Raw genomic sequence first — 18,515 nt, 5'->3', positions numbered from 1 at the left:
CACTTGAAGCTTCCAGACAAACTCAAGATGTAAAAATCACCAGTCGATCTTTATCACCCTTTAATTGTAGTGTAATTACAAGATACACCATCGAACATACAATGCCCAAATATTGCACCATTACATGATATTGCAATAACACCGTGATTGTCTTTACAGCCCATAAATAAAGTTTAAAAATAAGGCGTGAGTTTAAAAAAAAAAAAAAGATATTAAAAGGCAGGTGAATGTGGTAAACATGCAAATAGTTGATGGATTCGTGACATTCATGAAAAGCCTCTTTAACTTCTGAAAAAGCTAAATTAAATTCTCATCCACCCTCACGCTGACAATTAAAAGCCACCAATTAGCACCATTATCACCTATTTTCTTCATGCCGATGATTGAAAACACTTCATTTTATAGCCAGCAGTGGCTTCAGTCAAAAATGGCATGAATCCTACACTAATACCACCTAGCACAGTAAAGCTACATATTAATCAGTGCACTGTTGGTAATACAAAAACAAAGCTGATGTACTGTCTACTGATAATAAAAATACATTCAGTACATGTACATGCTGATCTGGTCCTTGTGTGATGCTTACGATACTTAATTACACTTTATAGCAGCAGATACTGAAGCACCACACAGGGCGTTAATGGTCTTTACCCAGTGTCGGCTCATTTACCACTGGGGTCGTTTACTGTACAGCATGCAGGGTATAAACACAGGAAAGTTTCATCCTTTAAGGCATGCCACAAACCCCGAGGAAAACACTTCTTGAAGGCTCAAAACTAAATAAGCATTTGATGCAAAAGGGAAAAAACATAATTAGCAAGAAGAAAACAACAATAATGCTATTTTTAATTTTAATAACCAACTCTTCACTTTTTTTAAATAGCAACAAGCAGAGCACTTGAACTCTACAGTGCAGTCTACATACTACATACTACAGGTGTGCGGTGCACGGACGGACTTTGTGACTGAAAGTAGGTAGCAATCAATTGACCAACAATATTTTCAAATTGACTAAAATGTATTAAATACTTCAAAATAGCTTTAGTGATTCACTTCACTGTCATTTTTCTATTTCTACATGACTTGAACATGAACCTGAGGTCATGAGGTAGATGAGCAGAGTTGCAGCTGCAAATCTTGTATTACTTCAGTGTAAGTGCCTTCATATTGCTCGTTAGTCCTTCATCTGCTCCTCTCTGATACCACAGGCTTGCTTCATTTCCTCCCGGTGTTCAAAGACTGCGTGCACAAACTGGCCAAACAAGCGCTCCATGTAGCTCTCGCCTAGAGGAAAAAAACCCTGCAAGAAGGCAATGTGTCCCCCGTGGGCCGTCAATACCAGGGCAACGTTAGGAAGATCCTGAACTACGGACACCGGGAAGGCTGTGAAAGCAGGAAAGAAAAAGTCCAAATGAATATAAACAGACAGCAGAGTAGACACAAAGCAGACACGTGAACTGGAAACCTTTTGTAACCCGGAGACTTCAACGTCCATGATTACATATAAAAAAGGAATTGTGCTAAAAAGAATGAGACATTTCTTAATATAATAGAGATAAATTCAATCATCTGTTTTGACGTCGCTTCAGTCCATCTTAAATGAGCTCACACACAAAGATGAAAAGGTTTGAGAGAGTGTTATCTTGCATGTGTGGATGCAGTATTGAACTGTATTCACTTACATATGTTTTCAGTAGTGTTCCTAAATCTGTGGCAATGAACCCACTAGGACCTAAGGGCCTTAAGATATCAGCCTTGGTTTTTAGCTTTGTCACCTGCATACAGAGAGTTTGCTTGATTCTCTGAAATTCCAAGATCATTTGCAGCTTTATTTTGAGAAACTTTACTGTCAACTATTTTTTCGTGTAGTCTTTAACAGAGTAGTAAACGCTGCCCCACCTTTACTTCTGAGAAACCTAGACACCCTTGGATGCTCTATTTATACCCAACTGTGTTACTAATGTCCCACCAGGTGTTTTCTTTAGCAGTACACTTTTAATATGATGGCTTGTACAACTTTCAGTAAAGCATTCAATTTTACACAATGTTCCCAACTTGTTTTTTTCGAATAGGACCATAAAATCAGAAAAACGTCACATTTATGAGTAAACCATTACAGCTGTTATTTCCCCATTGCAGTGCTTATACTGACACACCTCTCCTGTTGTGTGCTCACCAGTTTGTGGAGAGAAAGGGTCATCAGCGGCATTGAGACACAGGATGGGTACGGCTGTATTGGGGAGCTTTTTGCCTGGGCTGGCATCGCGATAATAATCCATACATGAGCTATAACCAAACATCAGAGACGTATAGCGTTCGTCAAACTCACGGATGGACCGAGCCTACAAGAGGGTGTGAAAACAAGATGATGATGAATGGAAAGTCAATTATACATCTAAGAAACTGATAAACTGTGAGTAATAATGTATCATACCTTCAGGACATAGTCAACATCCACCACTTTCTCTAAAATCTTCCTGTGCCTGTGAGAAACAGATTTTGGGGTTTTATTTAACTGGATTTACAAACGCAAAACTGTTAGACAAAATTTAGGAACCCAAAATGTATCCAACCTGGTGACAGCACGGTGCAAGCATCTCGTGATGTGCCTGTTGAAGAGCAGCCAGTTGAGCGGTTCCTCCATCGAGTCAGAGGACTTACGTGCATCCCAGGGTACGGAGATGGTGATGCCGGCAACCAATCCTGACTCGGTGTGCTTACAGGCCAGGTAGTTTAACAACACCATGCTGCGGCAGGGTGAAAAGAAACGAATCATGCAATTGTTAAAAATAAATAAATAAAAGAAATGGAGGAAAGACACAGATGGCAAATCTAGGCCCAGAAATGGAGGCCAGCGGAAACACTATGCACCAACTCACCCTCCCAAAGACACACCAGCCCCAAGCACAGGAGCACTGGGGTAGAGCCCTTTGACATGCTGCACCACACACTCAAGATCTGAAGTATTGGCAGCACAGTAGGTGACTGGTGTCTGAAGCAAGCAGAGGGATACAGGAAAATCTGAAACCCATCTACCAAAGGCTAGAATCCTTGCAGGGGGGATCAGAGTTCAAGACCACCACAGTTTCCTACTTCTAATTTCTGTCCTCCCGCTCTAAAATCCTCACTTTCCTCACTCAACTGGGGTCCTTCAGAGTGTATTGACATGTTACTTACAGATTTTTAAAAACTAATTTGACATTATTCTAATTTATTAGGTATTCATTGTACTTACCAGCAGCTCCTCCCCTCCAAGACCTCTGTTGTTGAAGACCACACATCTAGGAAGGAAAGTATTTATGAAAACTGCTTCAGGCAAATAACAGGCACAAGCTACATTAAGCTTCCTGCTTAATGTAAACTTTCCTGTTAGCACTGCTTCAAGATCACTTCATTTTGTGTGAGGAGTGAAGCTGACCTGTAACCGTGGCGTGTGGCCTGGCTAACAGCGTGAAGCACATAGGACTGCTGGCTGTTTCCAGTAATCCCGGGGAGGATGAGCACTGTGGGACGCGTGGAGGATTCTGGGTAGGTCAAACTGGCCTGATTGTCCAACCAGTCAAGAGAGATCTGACCACCATCCACTGTACGGATCAGCTCACTGGGAGATGAAGGGACGAGACAAGATATTCATTATTTAATTAAATGTTTAGATTAAGATTTTTAACCCTCTTGTAAATAGTGGTGAACTGAAAAATTAGGGTTTTGTCCTACTTGCGATAACTGACAGGGGGTCTGGACTTGAGGACGGCACAGACCAGCGTTTGAAGCCGGCCTCCCCAGCACCACGGAGTGGGACTGAAGCGCTCAGCTACCACAGGACAGTGCTTGAAGAGGAATGCACTGAAGGCCTCACTGCAAACCAGAGCTGGTCTCTGAAAGGACACAAGACCAGGTGAAGGCGTTATAAAAGCACAGCTGCTTATAGATTCACACCTGTGAGAGACAAAAATACATCCAAAACACACCAGGCGAGCAGAACAAGGTACAAAGAAAAAAATGGCAGTATCAGTGGTATGTAGATGTGATGTGACCAGCTCTGCAAGAAATACATAACTTGGAAACTTTGAAGTAATGTTACACAATAGCATTTAGCGAGTAGCTAACAATGATAAAATAACTCTTACCAACGTTTTAGATATTTGAAAATAGTATTCAAATATAATCAATTCAAAATTCATATTTTCTTGTTTACAGTCTGTGAAGATATTTTAGATATTTATTTTTCTGCATTTTCTACATAAACAAATTCTACTATTGGCCATGCTTTGAAATTATCCTCACTTTAGCTGCTTAAACTTAAGTGCAACACTTATTATGAATATAGCTGATATACTGCTTATTACCAAATAATCAGTCATAACCATGATCTTCTTCCAGTTTTATTTATGGAATCAATAAAAGAGAGGCTTTAATTTTGTAGAATAAAAGATCATATCTCATACACAGATAACACACATATTACAATATTATAACCTACAGATTTAATTTTATACAAAATAAAGTTAATTTTAAAAAAAGGTTCAGAGCTTTGTACTCAAAGCTCTGAATCTTTGTACCCAAACATGTATGGCGGAGTCTTTGCCGCTAACTTTGACCGCAGAGACTGACCTGACACTCGCGGCCCCACAGATAGTACACTGCGGCTGTGAGGGAGCAGACGATCACCGTGTACGGCCTGGAAACACACTCCCAGTATGTTCTCCATACCTCCACATGAGTCAGAAACATGACAACGGTCTAAGTGCGGTTGACAGCTGAGCTGCTAGCCGACGGCGTCGTTAACCGACACAACGGAATAACAAGACAGAAAGAATATGATATTTAATGCCCGACAACCTGCCTTCATCAGAAACATCTAACGTTCAATATGTTGTACTTCGACTCCTCCCAGCAGCCTTGGCGATATTACGTTAGACGCCGGTAGCCATCAGGTAATAGTCTGGTGTTTTCTCCGGGAGCAGCTGCTTCCTAGTTTTCACAGGCGAAGCTCCTGATTGGACAAAAGCTCCAACTTCAATGTCAACGTCATGGCTACGATCCATGTAAACTACAAATATGGAGATATAGTTTTTCTTTTACTTTCTATGGGGTTATTGAAAATGAGTGTACATATATATATATATATATATAGATAGATAGATAGATAGATAGATAGATATAGATATATATATATATATAGATATATATATAGATATATAGATATAGATATATATAGATATATATAGATATAAAGATAGATAATATTTTTTTAAATACACGTAAAATATAATTTAATTGTAGGGAGGATTTCTGTAGTCTGTTGATTACTAGATAGGGGAAAAGGGGGTGGGATTAAATAAGCTTATGCTTCTTCCTGCTCCTTTTTGAGCATGAAAGTTATTTGTAGTTGTGGTTGCTCGTTTTCCTTTTGTTTTGCTTTGTTTGTTTGTCTCGTTTTAATTCCATGTTGTTATACTTTTTCAACAAGTTCAAAATAAAGATTCAATCAAAAACAATCCATAAATGATTGCATTACCGCCACGAGCTGGTGTGGAGCTTGGATCGAAACTTCTGTTTATTTACGACTTTAAAAACAAAAATAATTATTTTTATCAGATAAGTTGGCATTTTTAAAATATCTATTAGTTTTTTCTTCTGAGGACTTGAATGAAATTGAATTGCCTTCTTTCTGCCTCATATTTCACACAATGTATCCTGTGCTGATCAGTTCAGTATGTACAAATGTATCTCCTTTTCCCTCTTCACCTCATTTCTCCTTTAGTACACTTCAACTTACTCTTGTTTATCCCACCTTTCCCTCAAGTTGATTTATTATCACCATAAAAGTTTGTTGTGGCCTTTGTTCCATTCTCCTCCTCCTTCATGTCTTTTGACACCAAATGTGCAAGTACCCATAAAAATATTCCCACTAGCCCTATTACGTGAATTAACATTCACTAAAAATACTGGTGGTTGGCAGCGCTAATCCTCAGCCTCATATTAGACATCTACGATGTCAATTTCAAAACCCTATGTTACCTTGTTCTCAACTAGTGAAACGTTTAGCAAATTATTAGATTAATTAGCAACAGGTCAGGAATATTTCTGCATCTTAGGGAGGCAGAGTTTCTCCGAAGTAAAGATGGGCTGAAGTTCACCAATCTGCAAAAAATTGTGAAAGTTTCAGAATAACATAAAATCGCTGAATATCTCATCATAGTATATGATCAAAATATTCAGAGAATCTAGAGGAATCTCTGTGCACAGGGAACAAGTGCAAAAAGTCAGTATTAAATGGCCGTGATCTCCAGGCCATCACGTGGCACTGCATTGAAAACAGAAATGGTTCTGTCATGGAAATCACTGCAAACAAACAACTGATGTTCAGTTTACTCCTAATAAAAATACATTGAGCACACATACATAGTGATCTGGTCCTCATGATACGCTTACGATTCATTATTACACTTTATGGCAGCAGATACAATTATCTGAAACACCACACAGGGTGTTACTGGTCTTTACACAGTGTCAGCTCATTAACCACTGGTGTCCCATCCACACTCTACAGCATGCAAAGTGTAATCATAGGAAAATTTGACTGTCTGCAGAACATGAACCTGAGGTCATGAGGTAGATGAGCAGGGTTGCAGCTGCAAATCTTGTATTACTTCAGTGTAAGTGCCTTCATATTGCTCGTTAGTCCTTCATCTGCTCCTCTTTGATACCACAGGCTTGCTTCATTTCCTCCCGGTGTTCAAAGACTGCGTGCACAAACTGGCCAAACAAGCGCTCCGTGTAGTTCTCACCTCGAGGAAAAAAACCCTGCAAGAAGGCAATGTGTCCCCCGTGTGCCGTCAATACCAGGGCGACGTTAGGAAGATCCTGGACTATAGACACTGGGAAGGCTGTGAGAGCAGGACAGAAGAAGTCCAAATGAATATAAACAGAGAGCAGAGTAGACACAAAGCAGACACGTGAATCGGAAACCTTTCATGTGACTTCAACATCCTTGATTACATTTAAAAAAAAAAAGGAATTGTGTTATGAAGAAGAATATAAATTCTCAACAATTACAAAACTTGATTTATCTTTTGTGCGCCAAATCTGACAAGGCCTACTGAATCAGCATTTATGAGTAAACCATTACAGCTGTTATTTCCCCATTGCAGTGCTTATACTGACACACCTCTCCTGTTGTGTACTCACCAGTTTGTGGAGAGAAAGGGTCATCAGCGGCATTGAGACACAGGATGGGTACGGCTGTATTGGGGAGCTTTTTGCCTGGGCTGGCATCGCGATAATAATCCATACATGAGCTATAACCAAACATCAGAGACGTGAAGCGTTCGTCAAACTCACGGATGGACCGAGCCTACAAGAGGGTGTGAAAACAAGATGACGATGAATGGAAAGTCAATTATACATCTAAGAAACTGACAAACTGTGAGTCATAATGTATCATACCTTCAGGACATAGTCAACATCCACCACTTTCTCTAAAATCTTCCTGTGCCTGTGAGAAACAGATTTGTTTTTTATTTAACTGGATTTACAAACGCAAATGTAGGTTTAGCAACCATAACTTATCCGACCTGTTGAGAATTTGGTGCAAGGATTTCGTGATGTGCCTGTTGAAGAGCAGCCAGTTGAGCGGTTCCTCCATCGAGCTGGAGAACTTCAATGCATCCCAGGGTACGGAGATGGTGATACCGGCAACCAATCCTGACTCGGTGCGCTTACAGGCCAGGTAGTTTAACAACACCATGCTGCAGCAGGGTGATAAGAAAGGGATTATAAAATTGTTGAAAAAATAATAATAAAAGAAATGGAGGAAAGACACAGACGGCAAATCTAGGTCAAGAAATGGAGGCCAGCGGAAACACTATGCACCCACTCACCCTCCCAAAGACACACCAGCCCCAAGAACAGGAGCACTGGGGTAGAGCCCTTTGACATGCTGCACCACACACTCAAGATCTGAAGTATTGGCAGCACAGTAGGTGACTGGTGTCTGAAGCAAGCAGAGGGATACAGGAGGGGAGTTACATGCAGCGCTTAAGCCTCAGATCTTCTGTTAGTGCTATTACTGCTGTGAAATGGTGCACTGAGGATGACGTTCTCCATATTTATATTAAGAAATACACCAAAACCAACTATGCCTGAAGAAATTAATCTTAGAAAACTGGTCACAAATGCATTGTTTTGTTGGGTCAAAAGCTTGAACTTTTTGGCCTCAATGTCAAGCTTTATGTCTGGAGGAAACCAGGCAGCCAATACCATGACATCAAATTTAGCGCGGTGGTGGCAGCATCATATTGTGCGGATGTTTTTTGTGAGATTAGTCAGGGTCAAGGGCAAGATAAACTCAGTAATATATCAAAACATCCTGCCCCAGAGTGCTCTGGAACTCATACTGGGGTAAAAGTTCATCTTCCAACAAAGCACACAACCAAACAAACAAAGGAGTGGTTTCCACTCAGCAAATGTCATTGACTGGACCAGCCAGAGCCTAGACTTGAACCCAATTGAATGTCTCTGGAAAGATCAGAAAATTGGTGTATGCCAACCTTCCCCCTCCAATTGGATAGAAAAAAGAAGAATGGGAGAAACTGCCTAAAGGTTAGCGTGCCAAGTTTGTAACATCATACTCTAAAAGACCTGAGCTGTAATTGCTGCCAAAGCTGCTTCTGCAAAGTATTGAGCAAAGGCTGCAAATTCCTATGTACATATTATGTTTTTATTGGGGCGATCGTGGCTCAAGAGTTGGGAGTTTGCCTTGTATTCGGAAGGTTGCCGGTTCGAGCCCCAGCTTTGACAGTCTCGGTCGTTGTGTCCTTGGGCAAGATACTTCACCCGTTGCCTACTGGTGGTGGTCAGAGGGCCCGGTGGCGCCAGTGTCCGGCAGCCTCGCCTCTGTCAGTGCGCCCCAGGGTGGCTGTGGCTACAATGTAGCTTGCCATCACCAGTTTGTGAATGAATGGGTGAATGACAGGTTGTGTAAAGCGCTTTGGGGTCCTTAGGGACTAGAAAAGCGCTATACAAATACAGGTCATTTTACCATTTATTATTAAACTCGCAAGAAATATTGACACCCAAGTACTTGGGTGTTCTACTTTGCAGAATTTTGTGGTGAAAAATAAAAATTTTGGAATAAGGCTGTAACATGAAAAAAGTGGAACAAATGAAGCACTGTGCGTACTCTCTGGATACACTAGAAGCATTCCATCCACATTGTTTAATGTGCCCGCACCACTGGCAGGAAAACAACCCCAGACAGTGTTTTCATATTTGAAATATTTGACCATAATGTTTTCTCCAGAAGGCATTTAGCTTCTCCATGAGGGCAAATTTCAGTCAAGCTTGAAGGTGTTCATTCTGGAACATGAGCTTCTTTCTTAAACAGTGTTTTGGCAGTTTTTACTTAGATTTTACTTAACTATAAATTTATTAGGTATTCATTGTACTTACCAGCAGCTCCTCCCCTCCAAGACCTCTGTTGTTGAAGACCACACATCTAGGAAGGAAAGTATTTATGAAAACTAATTCAGGCAAATACCAGGCACAAGCTACATTAAGCTTCCTGCTTAATGTAAACTTTCCTGTTAGGGCTGCTTAAAGATCACTTCATTTTGTGTGAGGAGTGAAGCTGACCTGTAACCGTGGCGTGTGGCCTGGCTAACGGCGTGAAGCACATAGGACTGCTGGCTGTTTCCTGTAATCCCGGGGAGGATGAGCACTGTGGGACGCGTGGAGGATTCTGGGTAGGTCACACTGGCCTGATTGTCCAACCAGTCAAGAGAGATCTGACCACCATCCACTGTACGGATCAGCTCACTGGGAGATGAAGGGACGAGACAAGATATTCATTATTTAATTAAATGTTTAGATTAAGATTTTTAACCCTCTTGTAAATAGTGGTGAACTGAAAAAAGAAGGTTTCTTCCTACTTGCGATAACTGACAGGGGGTCTGGATTTGAGGACAGCAAAGACCAGCGTTTGAAGCCGGCCTCCCCAGCACCACGGAGTGGGACTGAAGCGCTCAGCTACCACAGGACAGTGCTTGTAGAGGAATGCACTAAAGGCCTCACTGCAAACCAGAGCTGGTCTCTGAAAGGACACAAGACCAGATGAAGGCGTTATAAAAACACAGCTGCTTATAGATTCACACCTGTAAGAGACAAGAAAACATCCAAAACACACCAGGTGAGCAGAACAAGGTACAAAGAAAATAATGGCAGTATCAGTGGTATGTAGATGCAGTGTCAGTGTGCTGAATAATACCAGCTCTGCACTTGGAAACTTTAATGTGATGTCACACAATAACATGTAATCAGTGAGTGGCTGACATACAGAAAATAAGTCTTAGATCAAAACTCCTTTTTTCCCTTTGATACAGTCTGTGCAGAAATTTGTTATATTTGCTTATTTTTTGGCATTTTTTACATAGATAAATTCTTCAGCTGCCAATACTTAAACTTAAAGTACTTAAACTTTAGAACAATGCTTAATATGAATATAGTTGATATACTGTCTGTTACCAAATTATTACTCATACCCATAATCTTCTTCAAATTTTATGAAATCAATAAAAGAGAGACTTTAATTTTGTGGAATAAAGTATCAAAGCTATTGTTGATTTAGATGGGGCACATTTTGCTGGCTCACAATGGTATCACATAAACAAATGCGGGTCCTGTTTACAGGTCACACAACAAAGTCAATTAAAATAAAAAAATAAAATAAAATAAATAAAAAAAATAAAATTAAAAAAAATACACATGACATATAATGTGATTGCAAGGAGGTATTTCGGTAGTCTATAAATTACTAGATAGTGGAAAAGGGGTGGGATTAAATAAGCTCATGCTTCTTCCTGCTCCTTTTTGAACATAAAAGATATTTGTAGTTGTGGTTGCTCGTTTTCTTTTTGTTTTGCTTTGTTTATTTGTCTCTTTTAATTCTATGTTGTTGTACTTTTTTAACATGTTCAAAATAAAGATTCAATCAATCAATCAATCAATCAATCAATCAATGATAAATAAGCTCACAGAAAAAACACCCAGTGTTATAGAAGTGCAAACATGTCCGTCTAATTGCAAAGAAACAGGAGAGACATTAGGTGCAAAGGGTGATCGAAAAACTCGTCACAAACACATTTCCTTTTGTTTGGCAATTTTCGAGTGGACTCAAACATTACATATTTTTGTGATGGCACAGTCAGTCTTTTACGCGACCCCGATCTCTAATTTACCTGGTCGGTAACTTCTTGGCTGCGTTGTTGTGGTTCCCAAACACTTGGTTTGTGTGAAAACCACCGATTGTTGATTGTGGAATATATAGGAGGAAGGAAACGGCGAGATCCCATTTCATCACCACGCTTGAGTTCACGAAATCTTCAGAACGACCCATACAGGTGCTTTATTTTATACACCTGTGCCTGAAGGCACCAGAACTCAAAGATTAACATGTAACTGGCAACCTTTGTCCATAAATACAGTGTTGTTGCACAAGCTGATGAATGACCTCTTTTTAGTGCCAGAGAAACAGGAGTACTTCCAAAAGTTTGATCTGCATGAGCTCATCCACTGCAAAGTCAGGGTCCTCCCCAGTGCTGCTGGTTACATGATTGCTGGAGGCTACTGTTGACTGATGACTAACTTGAGCTTTAGTTGTGGTCGGTGGTGTGATCGGTTTAATTTTATTTTTTTTTTCCTTTACCAAACAGACTTAATTTTATATATCGCAAAAGCGTACAAGACTCAGCTGAGGGGTAAAGTAGACCTTTTTGAACAAAACATATTAATTTTAAAAAGTTTTTTTTTTAACTAATTGGAAAGTAGCATAGTGAAAAGGAAACATCATGGTATAAAGTAACCACGGAATCTGACCTGACACTTGCGGCCCCAGAGATAGTACAGTGCGGCTGTGAGGGAGCAGATGATCACCGTGTACGGCGTGAAAACGCACTCCCAGTATGTCCTCCATACCTCCGCATGAGTCAGAAACATGACAGGACAGAATGAAATGGACTAATGTTTAATGCCTTCATCACCAGCATCTACTGTTGAGCTCTAGAGCGCGCAGGCGTTCTTCTTTTATTTTGGGTAAACAATACATTATTGCATTACCGCCACCAGCTGGTGTGGAGCTTGGACCGAGACATTTTACTGTATCATGAAAAAAAAATTGGCTCGTTTTTTATTTAATAGATGTCTCAAAAAAAATTGAGAAGGGGAAACTAAAAAGAAACAGCTGGAGAAACATTTTGCAGCTAGTCAGTAACATGATTAGGTATAAAATGAACGTCTTAGAGGTCAGAGGTTCACCAATCTGCAAAAAACTGTTTCAAAATTATCATCAATATAAAACTGTAAATATCTGGAACTATGATCTTCAGGCCCCCAGACAGCACCACATTAAAAAGCAGGCATGATTCTGTCATGGAGATCACTGCATGCACTCAGGAAACTTCCCGAAACGATTGTCTGTGTTCACCATGTCATCCACAAATGCAGATTAAAGCTCTACCATGTAAAGAAGAAGCCAGACGTGAACATTATGGGATGCTGCCATCTATTATGAAAACAGTTCTTTTAAATTGGACTGAAGCAAAGTAAAAAAAATGCTGTGTGGCATGAAGACTCCAGCGACACTTGAAGCACTATGGAAAAACTTTATTAGCTGACCAAAGCGTTTCGGCTTGTGGCCTTCATCAGGATCATTGCAAAATAAATGTTTGCATTTAAATAAAGGAAGAAATCTCGTAAAATTACTTCAAATATTTGAAAAAATATAGACGTTGCACTACAGAGGGGAGGGACCATCCAACTTGCTGGCTGTACTCAATGCTTAAATCCTGCATCTCTGTTGTTAAGAAAGTGAATTAGGGCCGATAGAACTGGCAGCTTGCACAAATAGAAAGGGTCAATCAGTGTTGACACGTATGTACAGATTTTAAGCAACACACATTCCATCCAGATAACATCTTTTTTCAGAGAAGGCCTTGTATGTTTCAGCAAGACAATATCAAACTACATTCTGCAGCTATTATAACAGCCTGGGTTTGTAGCAGACAAGTTTTGGTGGTCAGGTTAACCGCCTGCAGTCCAGATCTTTCACCAGCTGAAGACATTTGGTGCATCAAAGAAGACCAAGGATTTTTTGTTCCGCTAGAATCCTTCATCAACATTCCAGAGGTGGTCTCCTCAATTCCCAGATATTCTATCTTTTATATATTTTATATCTTTTATTAAAAGAAAAGGGTATGCTATAGTGGTAAACATGACGGTGCCCCAACTCGTTTACTGTCATCAAATTCAAATTACCTTGTTTTCTCTTAAAAGGATATTTTAAGTATTTTTTCTTGTGCATAGTCATAAACACTGCTCCTTACTTTGAGATGAAACTTCAGAATAATAAATTCCATAGCAATTCTATTCTTTTATACCTCTGCACACATCAGTATGTGAATTATAAAGATAAGTGAAATCTACGGTGTTGTCATAAAGTATCCAAGGTTGTATTGCTGGCAGTAGTACAGCTGGACTAAAGTTTAACTGAATAATTTAAGTAGTTGTTGCGTTCTGTGTCACTAGCCGCCCAGAGCTTTTTATTTCTCTCCACTCCCTCTTCCAACAAGTGCCTTATGTTGTGTAATCCTAACTTTACCCCTGTAGACATACCCAGGGTTAGCTGCATCTTATTGTATCCCTTTTTTTCTTTTAATGCTACTCTTTTAAATGCACTTATTCCTTATTCCTGTTTCTTAGCACCTTTCTGCATCTTTTTACATTTAGGTCCATACTTTGTTGGGCAGACACAGTGTACACCCCACAGTGGATTTTAAATCAGTCATTGTGATTGAAGTGCACAAAGGAATGATTGTAGACCTTGATATTTATGCCTCGTCAACAGTTTTCTTGACTATGCGAGTTGTTGTGAAGGTGTTTTCATTTCCATGGAAATAATTCTGTGATCATCCACTTTGGTGGTATTTTGTGCTCTTTCATGCATTGGTTTCTTCAAGCTTATGACAGTGTCCCTCACTTCCACTCGCATCTGTCTGATTGTTTGATTTAAAATCTTCCGTAGTAGTGTGCAGAGGCAAAATTACACACACACACACGGTCCGAACTGTATGTGCATTACCACCACCCTCTGCTGGGCCCTGCTAGAAACATGTCTTGATATTGTCCTGTAACTCACAGTTCATTTAAAAGTTTGTGTTGTAACCTATTCAGCTTTTTTCCTTTAGTGTACAAAAGGAATTGCCATTGGATGGGTCTACCACAAATTGTGAAAGAAGGGCATCCAGTAAAGTTCGAAACATCTTAAATCTTGTCAGGCACATGGTTTTTAAAACACTGTTAACACTGTAGCAGATCACATTTCTCACCACAGTCAAAAATAAGCTGCAACATCAAAGGAGGACTATTTGGATATGTGATTTTTGATTTTCTTTTGCTGTAGTATCCTTTAATTTAAGGAGTAATGGTATTATATTGGTATTATCATTATTATAAATTACTGATTCAATACATGGTATATGAAATCGGCAATGTCATCATCCCAACTAAAGCTAGAATGCTAGATAATATGTATATATCTCTGAATATAATTATCTAAATTTTGAATGCTAAAACATAACCATGTTTCTTCATGCAAAGTGTCAGAAGGTTCATATAATCTCATCTAACTTCCTAATGAAGCTTATACGCAGTTTCAATAAGGCAGATCCGCAGTCACTCATCTGCCTGCTTTCCTGGGTTGTTTGGCCGCTACTAGTCTCTTCTTGACTCCACTACTTTTTCCCACGTTGTCAGACTCAGCACTGTCATTCTCGCTTTCAGACTCCCATTCATGCAACCCACCTCCTCCCCATCTCCACCTCACAGACGCTTCAACTGGAGCTTCATCCAAGTTTAATCTTTAATTTTTTAGTTTAATTTTTTTGCAGTTTACTGAGGGGGGGGGGGGGGGGGGGACCTGGAAATCATGGTAAAGAATTTCAAATAAAGACCAAGACACAACAATTTATTCCCTCTTTATTGCATGAAATTTGTCAAAATCTGCCCCAGAATGAGGTCTGTCTTTTCTTTGATTTATTTCTTGATTGTCTGCTGTGATGATTATTTCATCTAGTTGAGCGGGATTCCTGCAACCACTTCTGACTCAATATCACATTCGTCATTTCCACGCTTGATTTTGAAGAAACCTGAAATAAGAAGACAACAGAGGACGACACAGTTTTAGGCCAGCATTCCCACTCGTCTTCAGCACTTTGTGCGACAAAGGCCTGTATGTGACACCGGCTATGTGCCTCACACGTTCATCCATACCTTCATCTCCCCAGTCAGTATTCCAGGAGTTTGCAGCCAGCCAATAGGGCGTCCCGTTCTCATCACCCCAGCCCAAGATCTTAATGGCGTGACCGCCCAGCATATCCCCTGTCACATGCTGATACACACCTACAGCAAAAAAAACCCTCATTAAAGCAGAAGAAGGTTGTTCCTCTTTTGAATAGTACACATTCTCTGACGGGCGTTCTAAAGTGTCTGTGGAGCTTTTTCAGATTAGTGGTCGACTTGCTTGCTCTCAAACAGTTGCCCAATATTAAACTGAGACAAAGAAGTACGTTACTCATATAGAGTGACATTACTTGAATTAAATACATAAACCTCACCACTCTTATACAGCAGAAAATCTTCATAAACAGTGAAAGCTGCCTCCACAGGCCCGTTCTTGTACAGCTCCGTCATGATCTGATCCGGGTCCGACGGGACGCCGTATGTGCGTCTGCCTGAAGAGGGACATACAGGAAACATCAAGGATTGCAACAACAAAATAAACCAATGCTAGGAGGGTGTAGAGTTTATTTTAGTTCTCTGTACCAAAGTGTTTGTCCTTCTCATATGATGGTGAGTATCCATCAATGCACTGCTGCACACACTTAGGAGTCTCTGAACTCCCACACGGAGGACGACTTCCATTCACATGATGCTCACAGGGGGCGATGGTGTAGGGTAGGCAGCCTGTAATAAACAGTCACTGTCAGTCCATTTAAGTCAAGTCTTTTGCTCCTCCCTAAAACTGCTTAAACTGAATTCAGCAAGTTAATAATGGACTTACCAACTTTAGAGTCATACAAGCCTCCTGTGACAAGCCCTTTCTTTGCCCAGAATTCCCAAGCAGCAGACGGAAAGCCACCAAAACAGCTACATCAAACACGAAAAGACATAATGTGCACCATGAGTTATATTATAGCTGATTTACCTCATTTGATTTTTGAAGACTGTAATTATAAACCATCACTGTTTCTCCAAAAAAAACTTTTCCATGAAAACTTCATGCGTAGAATTAATGAACAGCCCATTTACTTATATACACGAGCCATTACTAATGCTCACCCCATGCCGCATTCATCACAGCAGGCCAGCAGATCTTCAGCGGAGATCTCCACAGAGATCTTACCACCACTTTGGATACATAACCTGTCAGATATTGCCTCAGCTGCCCCAAAGGCCTGTGTAAAAATCAAACCGGGAACACTGAGAACATGGAAGTTGGTAATGATTTTTTTTAATGTCCCACCCTATCTCCTCTATTTGGTAGTGGTGTATTTTTAATTTCTTGGTGTGTCATACCCAACAGGACCCACAGGAGCCTTGATCTCTGATCTGTTGGATTGTGGCACAGTTGGGCCACTGTTTGCGTGCGTCAAAGCTGTCAGGAAGTTTATTGCCTTCAATATTATGAAGCCTAAACAAGAGAGAAAACAGAATCACTGCAGATTAGCTCAACCTGCCGACTGTCACATGTCATCTCATGTGACCAGCTGTGCAAACCACCTGATAAACTTACACCTCTGGTAGCTTGGGTCCATTCAGTATGGTGCCACACAGCTGTTTGACATAGGTGGAATCGATATTCTGGAAATTCTTTGTGGCCTGGAGCAAATGAAAAGGAAATTGGAGCAGAGAAATCATCGCTTACGGGTTGTTAACAGCTTCCTAAGATGTGGAAATATCCATAAAAACTGACTGCATGGTCTCACCGTCCAGGTAGTGTTAGCCTTGTTAATAAAATCAACCATCTCAGAGGAGAGAAGGGAGTGGTGAGGGTGCGCCCAAGTGGTGGACACCATCACCACTACAGAGAAGAGGAACAGCGGACTCATCCTGCAAAACAGACATCAATAATCATAGGTGACCAGGAAACTGTTTACATGCACACAAAAGCGCATCTGAGTAGAGCGTTACAAGGAAAGGGAATAAGGAAAGAGGCCATTTCCTTTATTTATAACCAACATGTGTTTTGCAGTAATGTTGCAAATACATTTCTGTACATAGGAACTGGGTCATGTATGAATGCAATGAACTTGGTTATTAGAAACAGTCTTTCTGAAATATATCTAACACTGACTTTAAGAATTAGAGCGACAATTAATGATAAATGATACTTTTAATCCAATTTATAAAGAAAAAAATGAAGTTTAAAAGAACATTCATATTATCAGATGAATCAGAACTGCAGCTAGATTTAACATATGTACATTGATTCAAGCAAAAAAAACAAAAAATGAAAACTTCAGCTTAAAAGACAATCATAAAGTATTAATCCAGATGCATATTGAACTCATATGTTCAAGAAAAAAAAAAAATCAGCAAATTTGCCAAAATGTCTTAATTTTTTTACCTGGGTTGCGGTTTTAGTAGATCTTTTTGTTCGTTCTTCTTCTCTCTGACTCAAACCTTCCAGTTACCCTTCTTATAAGACCCAAGTTGTTGATCACATGCCTGTGTAATAAATGCACCTGCATGTCTCATGTGACTATAAGCCTGCCATTCCAAAGGTTGACCAAGCTCTTAAAATTATACGTCAATAACGAGATGCAGCTTTGTTTCCTTTATTTAACCATCAACCTTCTGAATCTTAATTTTTTGTTTAATATGTATGAACTTCTCCCATACACGCACGCACGCGCACGCACACACACACTTAAACTTTGCATCAAAACATGAAATCACCCAAAATACTGGATTAATTGTTATTTATTTCTTCAAATATGTACAAATCAAAAATGTCACATTACATAGCAATGTTTTTAGCTCTCCTTTGGTTCTGTACAAAGTTACTCTGTGCTAGCCTTTCAACGCACCAAAGCAGTGTTAAGGACACTTAGCTAGCAGTCTCAGTATGCCTTTTTCTTCCCTCTTTTGCTGATGCTAAAAAGGACCTGAAAATACATCCATTTTCCCCTTTTCATCTGTAATAAAATCTACCCTGATATTGCACATAATTGTTTTTCCTTAATTTAAAAAAAAACAAAAACAAAAAACAACAACGATGAAACAGATTAACACACAGAAAAGGACCGAAAAGGTTCTACTGTGATTGGAAGCCGTCGAACATACAGCAGAAACGCTGCAGAGCGCACCAATGTAACTTTTTAGTGTCTCTGCTAGAGAAACATAAATGGAATATGGAGCTAGGTTTGATGTGATATGAGAAAAGAAAGAAAAAAAGAAGA

At 39.9% G+C, this 18,515-nt stretch overlaps 3 protein-coding genes across 5 annotated transcripts; all 3 read right to left on the bottom strand.

Moving 5' to 3' along the window:
- Window positions 1-49: 49 nt before the first annotated feature.
- Window positions 50-4,985, bottom strand: LOC148098410 (phospholipase ABHD3-like). Of its 2 annotated transcripts, none has more exons than XM_087851865.1 (9): window positions 4,612-4,985; window positions 3,715-3,875; window positions 3,419-3,601; window positions 3,236-3,281; window positions 2,880-2,992; window positions 2,574-2,747; window positions 2,435-2,483; window positions 2,177-2,342; window positions 50-1,383 (listed from the first exon to the last, which is right to left on the bottom strand). In XM_087851865.1, exons 1-9 carry the CDS (start codon window positions 4,729-4,731, stop codon window positions 1,175-1,177), a joined length of 1,221 nt encoding a protein of 406 aa, XP_087707991.1. In that variant the 5' UTR covers window positions 4,732-4,985; the 3' UTR covers window positions 50-1,174. The 2 variants fall into 2 exon arrangements, with proteins under 2 accessions (XP_087707991.1, XP_087707992.1); XM_087851866.1 differs by having other exon boundaries at window positions 4,844-4,985.
- Window positions 4,986-5,540: 555 nt separating this feature from the next.
- On the bottom strand, window positions 5,541-12,066 carry LOC102796177 (phospholipase ABHD3-like). Of its 2 annotated transcripts, none has more exons than XM_087851867.1 (9): window positions 11,875-12,066; window positions 9,933-10,093; window positions 9,637-9,819; window positions 9,454-9,499; window positions 7,884-7,996; window positions 7,578-7,751; window positions 7,450-7,498; window positions 7,192-7,357; window positions 5,541-6,890 (listed from the first exon to the last, which is right to left on the bottom strand). In XM_087851867.1, exons 1-9 carry the CDS (start codon window positions 11,992-11,994, stop codon window positions 6,682-6,684), a joined length of 1,221 nt encoding a protein of 406 aa, XP_087707993.1. In that variant the 5' UTR covers window positions 11,995-12,066; the 3' UTR covers window positions 5,541-6,681. The 2 variants fall into 2 exon arrangements, with proteins under 2 accessions (XP_087707993.1, XP_087707994.1); XM_087851868.1 differs by lacking the exon at window positions 11,875-12,066 and adding an exon at window positions 11,238-11,825.
- A 3,004-nt stretch (window positions 12,067-15,070) lies between these two features.
- ctsbb (cathepsin Bb) lies at window positions 15,071-17,162 on the bottom strand. Its single transcript, XM_006797102.3, has 9 exons — window positions 17,040-17,162; window positions 16,847-16,932; window positions 16,630-16,744; window positions 16,393-16,508; window positions 16,115-16,200; window positions 15,877-16,017; window positions 15,669-15,785; window positions 15,325-15,453; window positions 15,071-15,200 (listed from the first exon to the last, which is right to left on the bottom strand). Exons 1-9 carry the CDS (start codon window positions 17,160-17,162, stop codon window positions 15,124-15,126), a joined length of 990 nt encoding a protein of 329 aa, XP_006797165.3. The 3' UTR covers window positions 15,071-15,123.
- Between the last annotated feature and the right edge of the window lie 1,353 nt (window positions 17,163-18,515).

The sequence above is a fragment of the Neolamprologus brichardi genome, chromosome 15 (assembly GCF_056152115.1).
Source record: "Neolamprologus brichardi isolate AB-2024 chromosome 15, ASM5615211v1, whole genome shotgun sequence".
NCBI classification, from domain to species: Eukaryota; Metazoa; Chordata; class Actinopteri; order Cichliformes; family Cichlidae; genus Neolamprologus; species Neolamprologus brichardi.
This window is presented reverse-complemented; position numbering and strand designations above follow the sequence as displayed.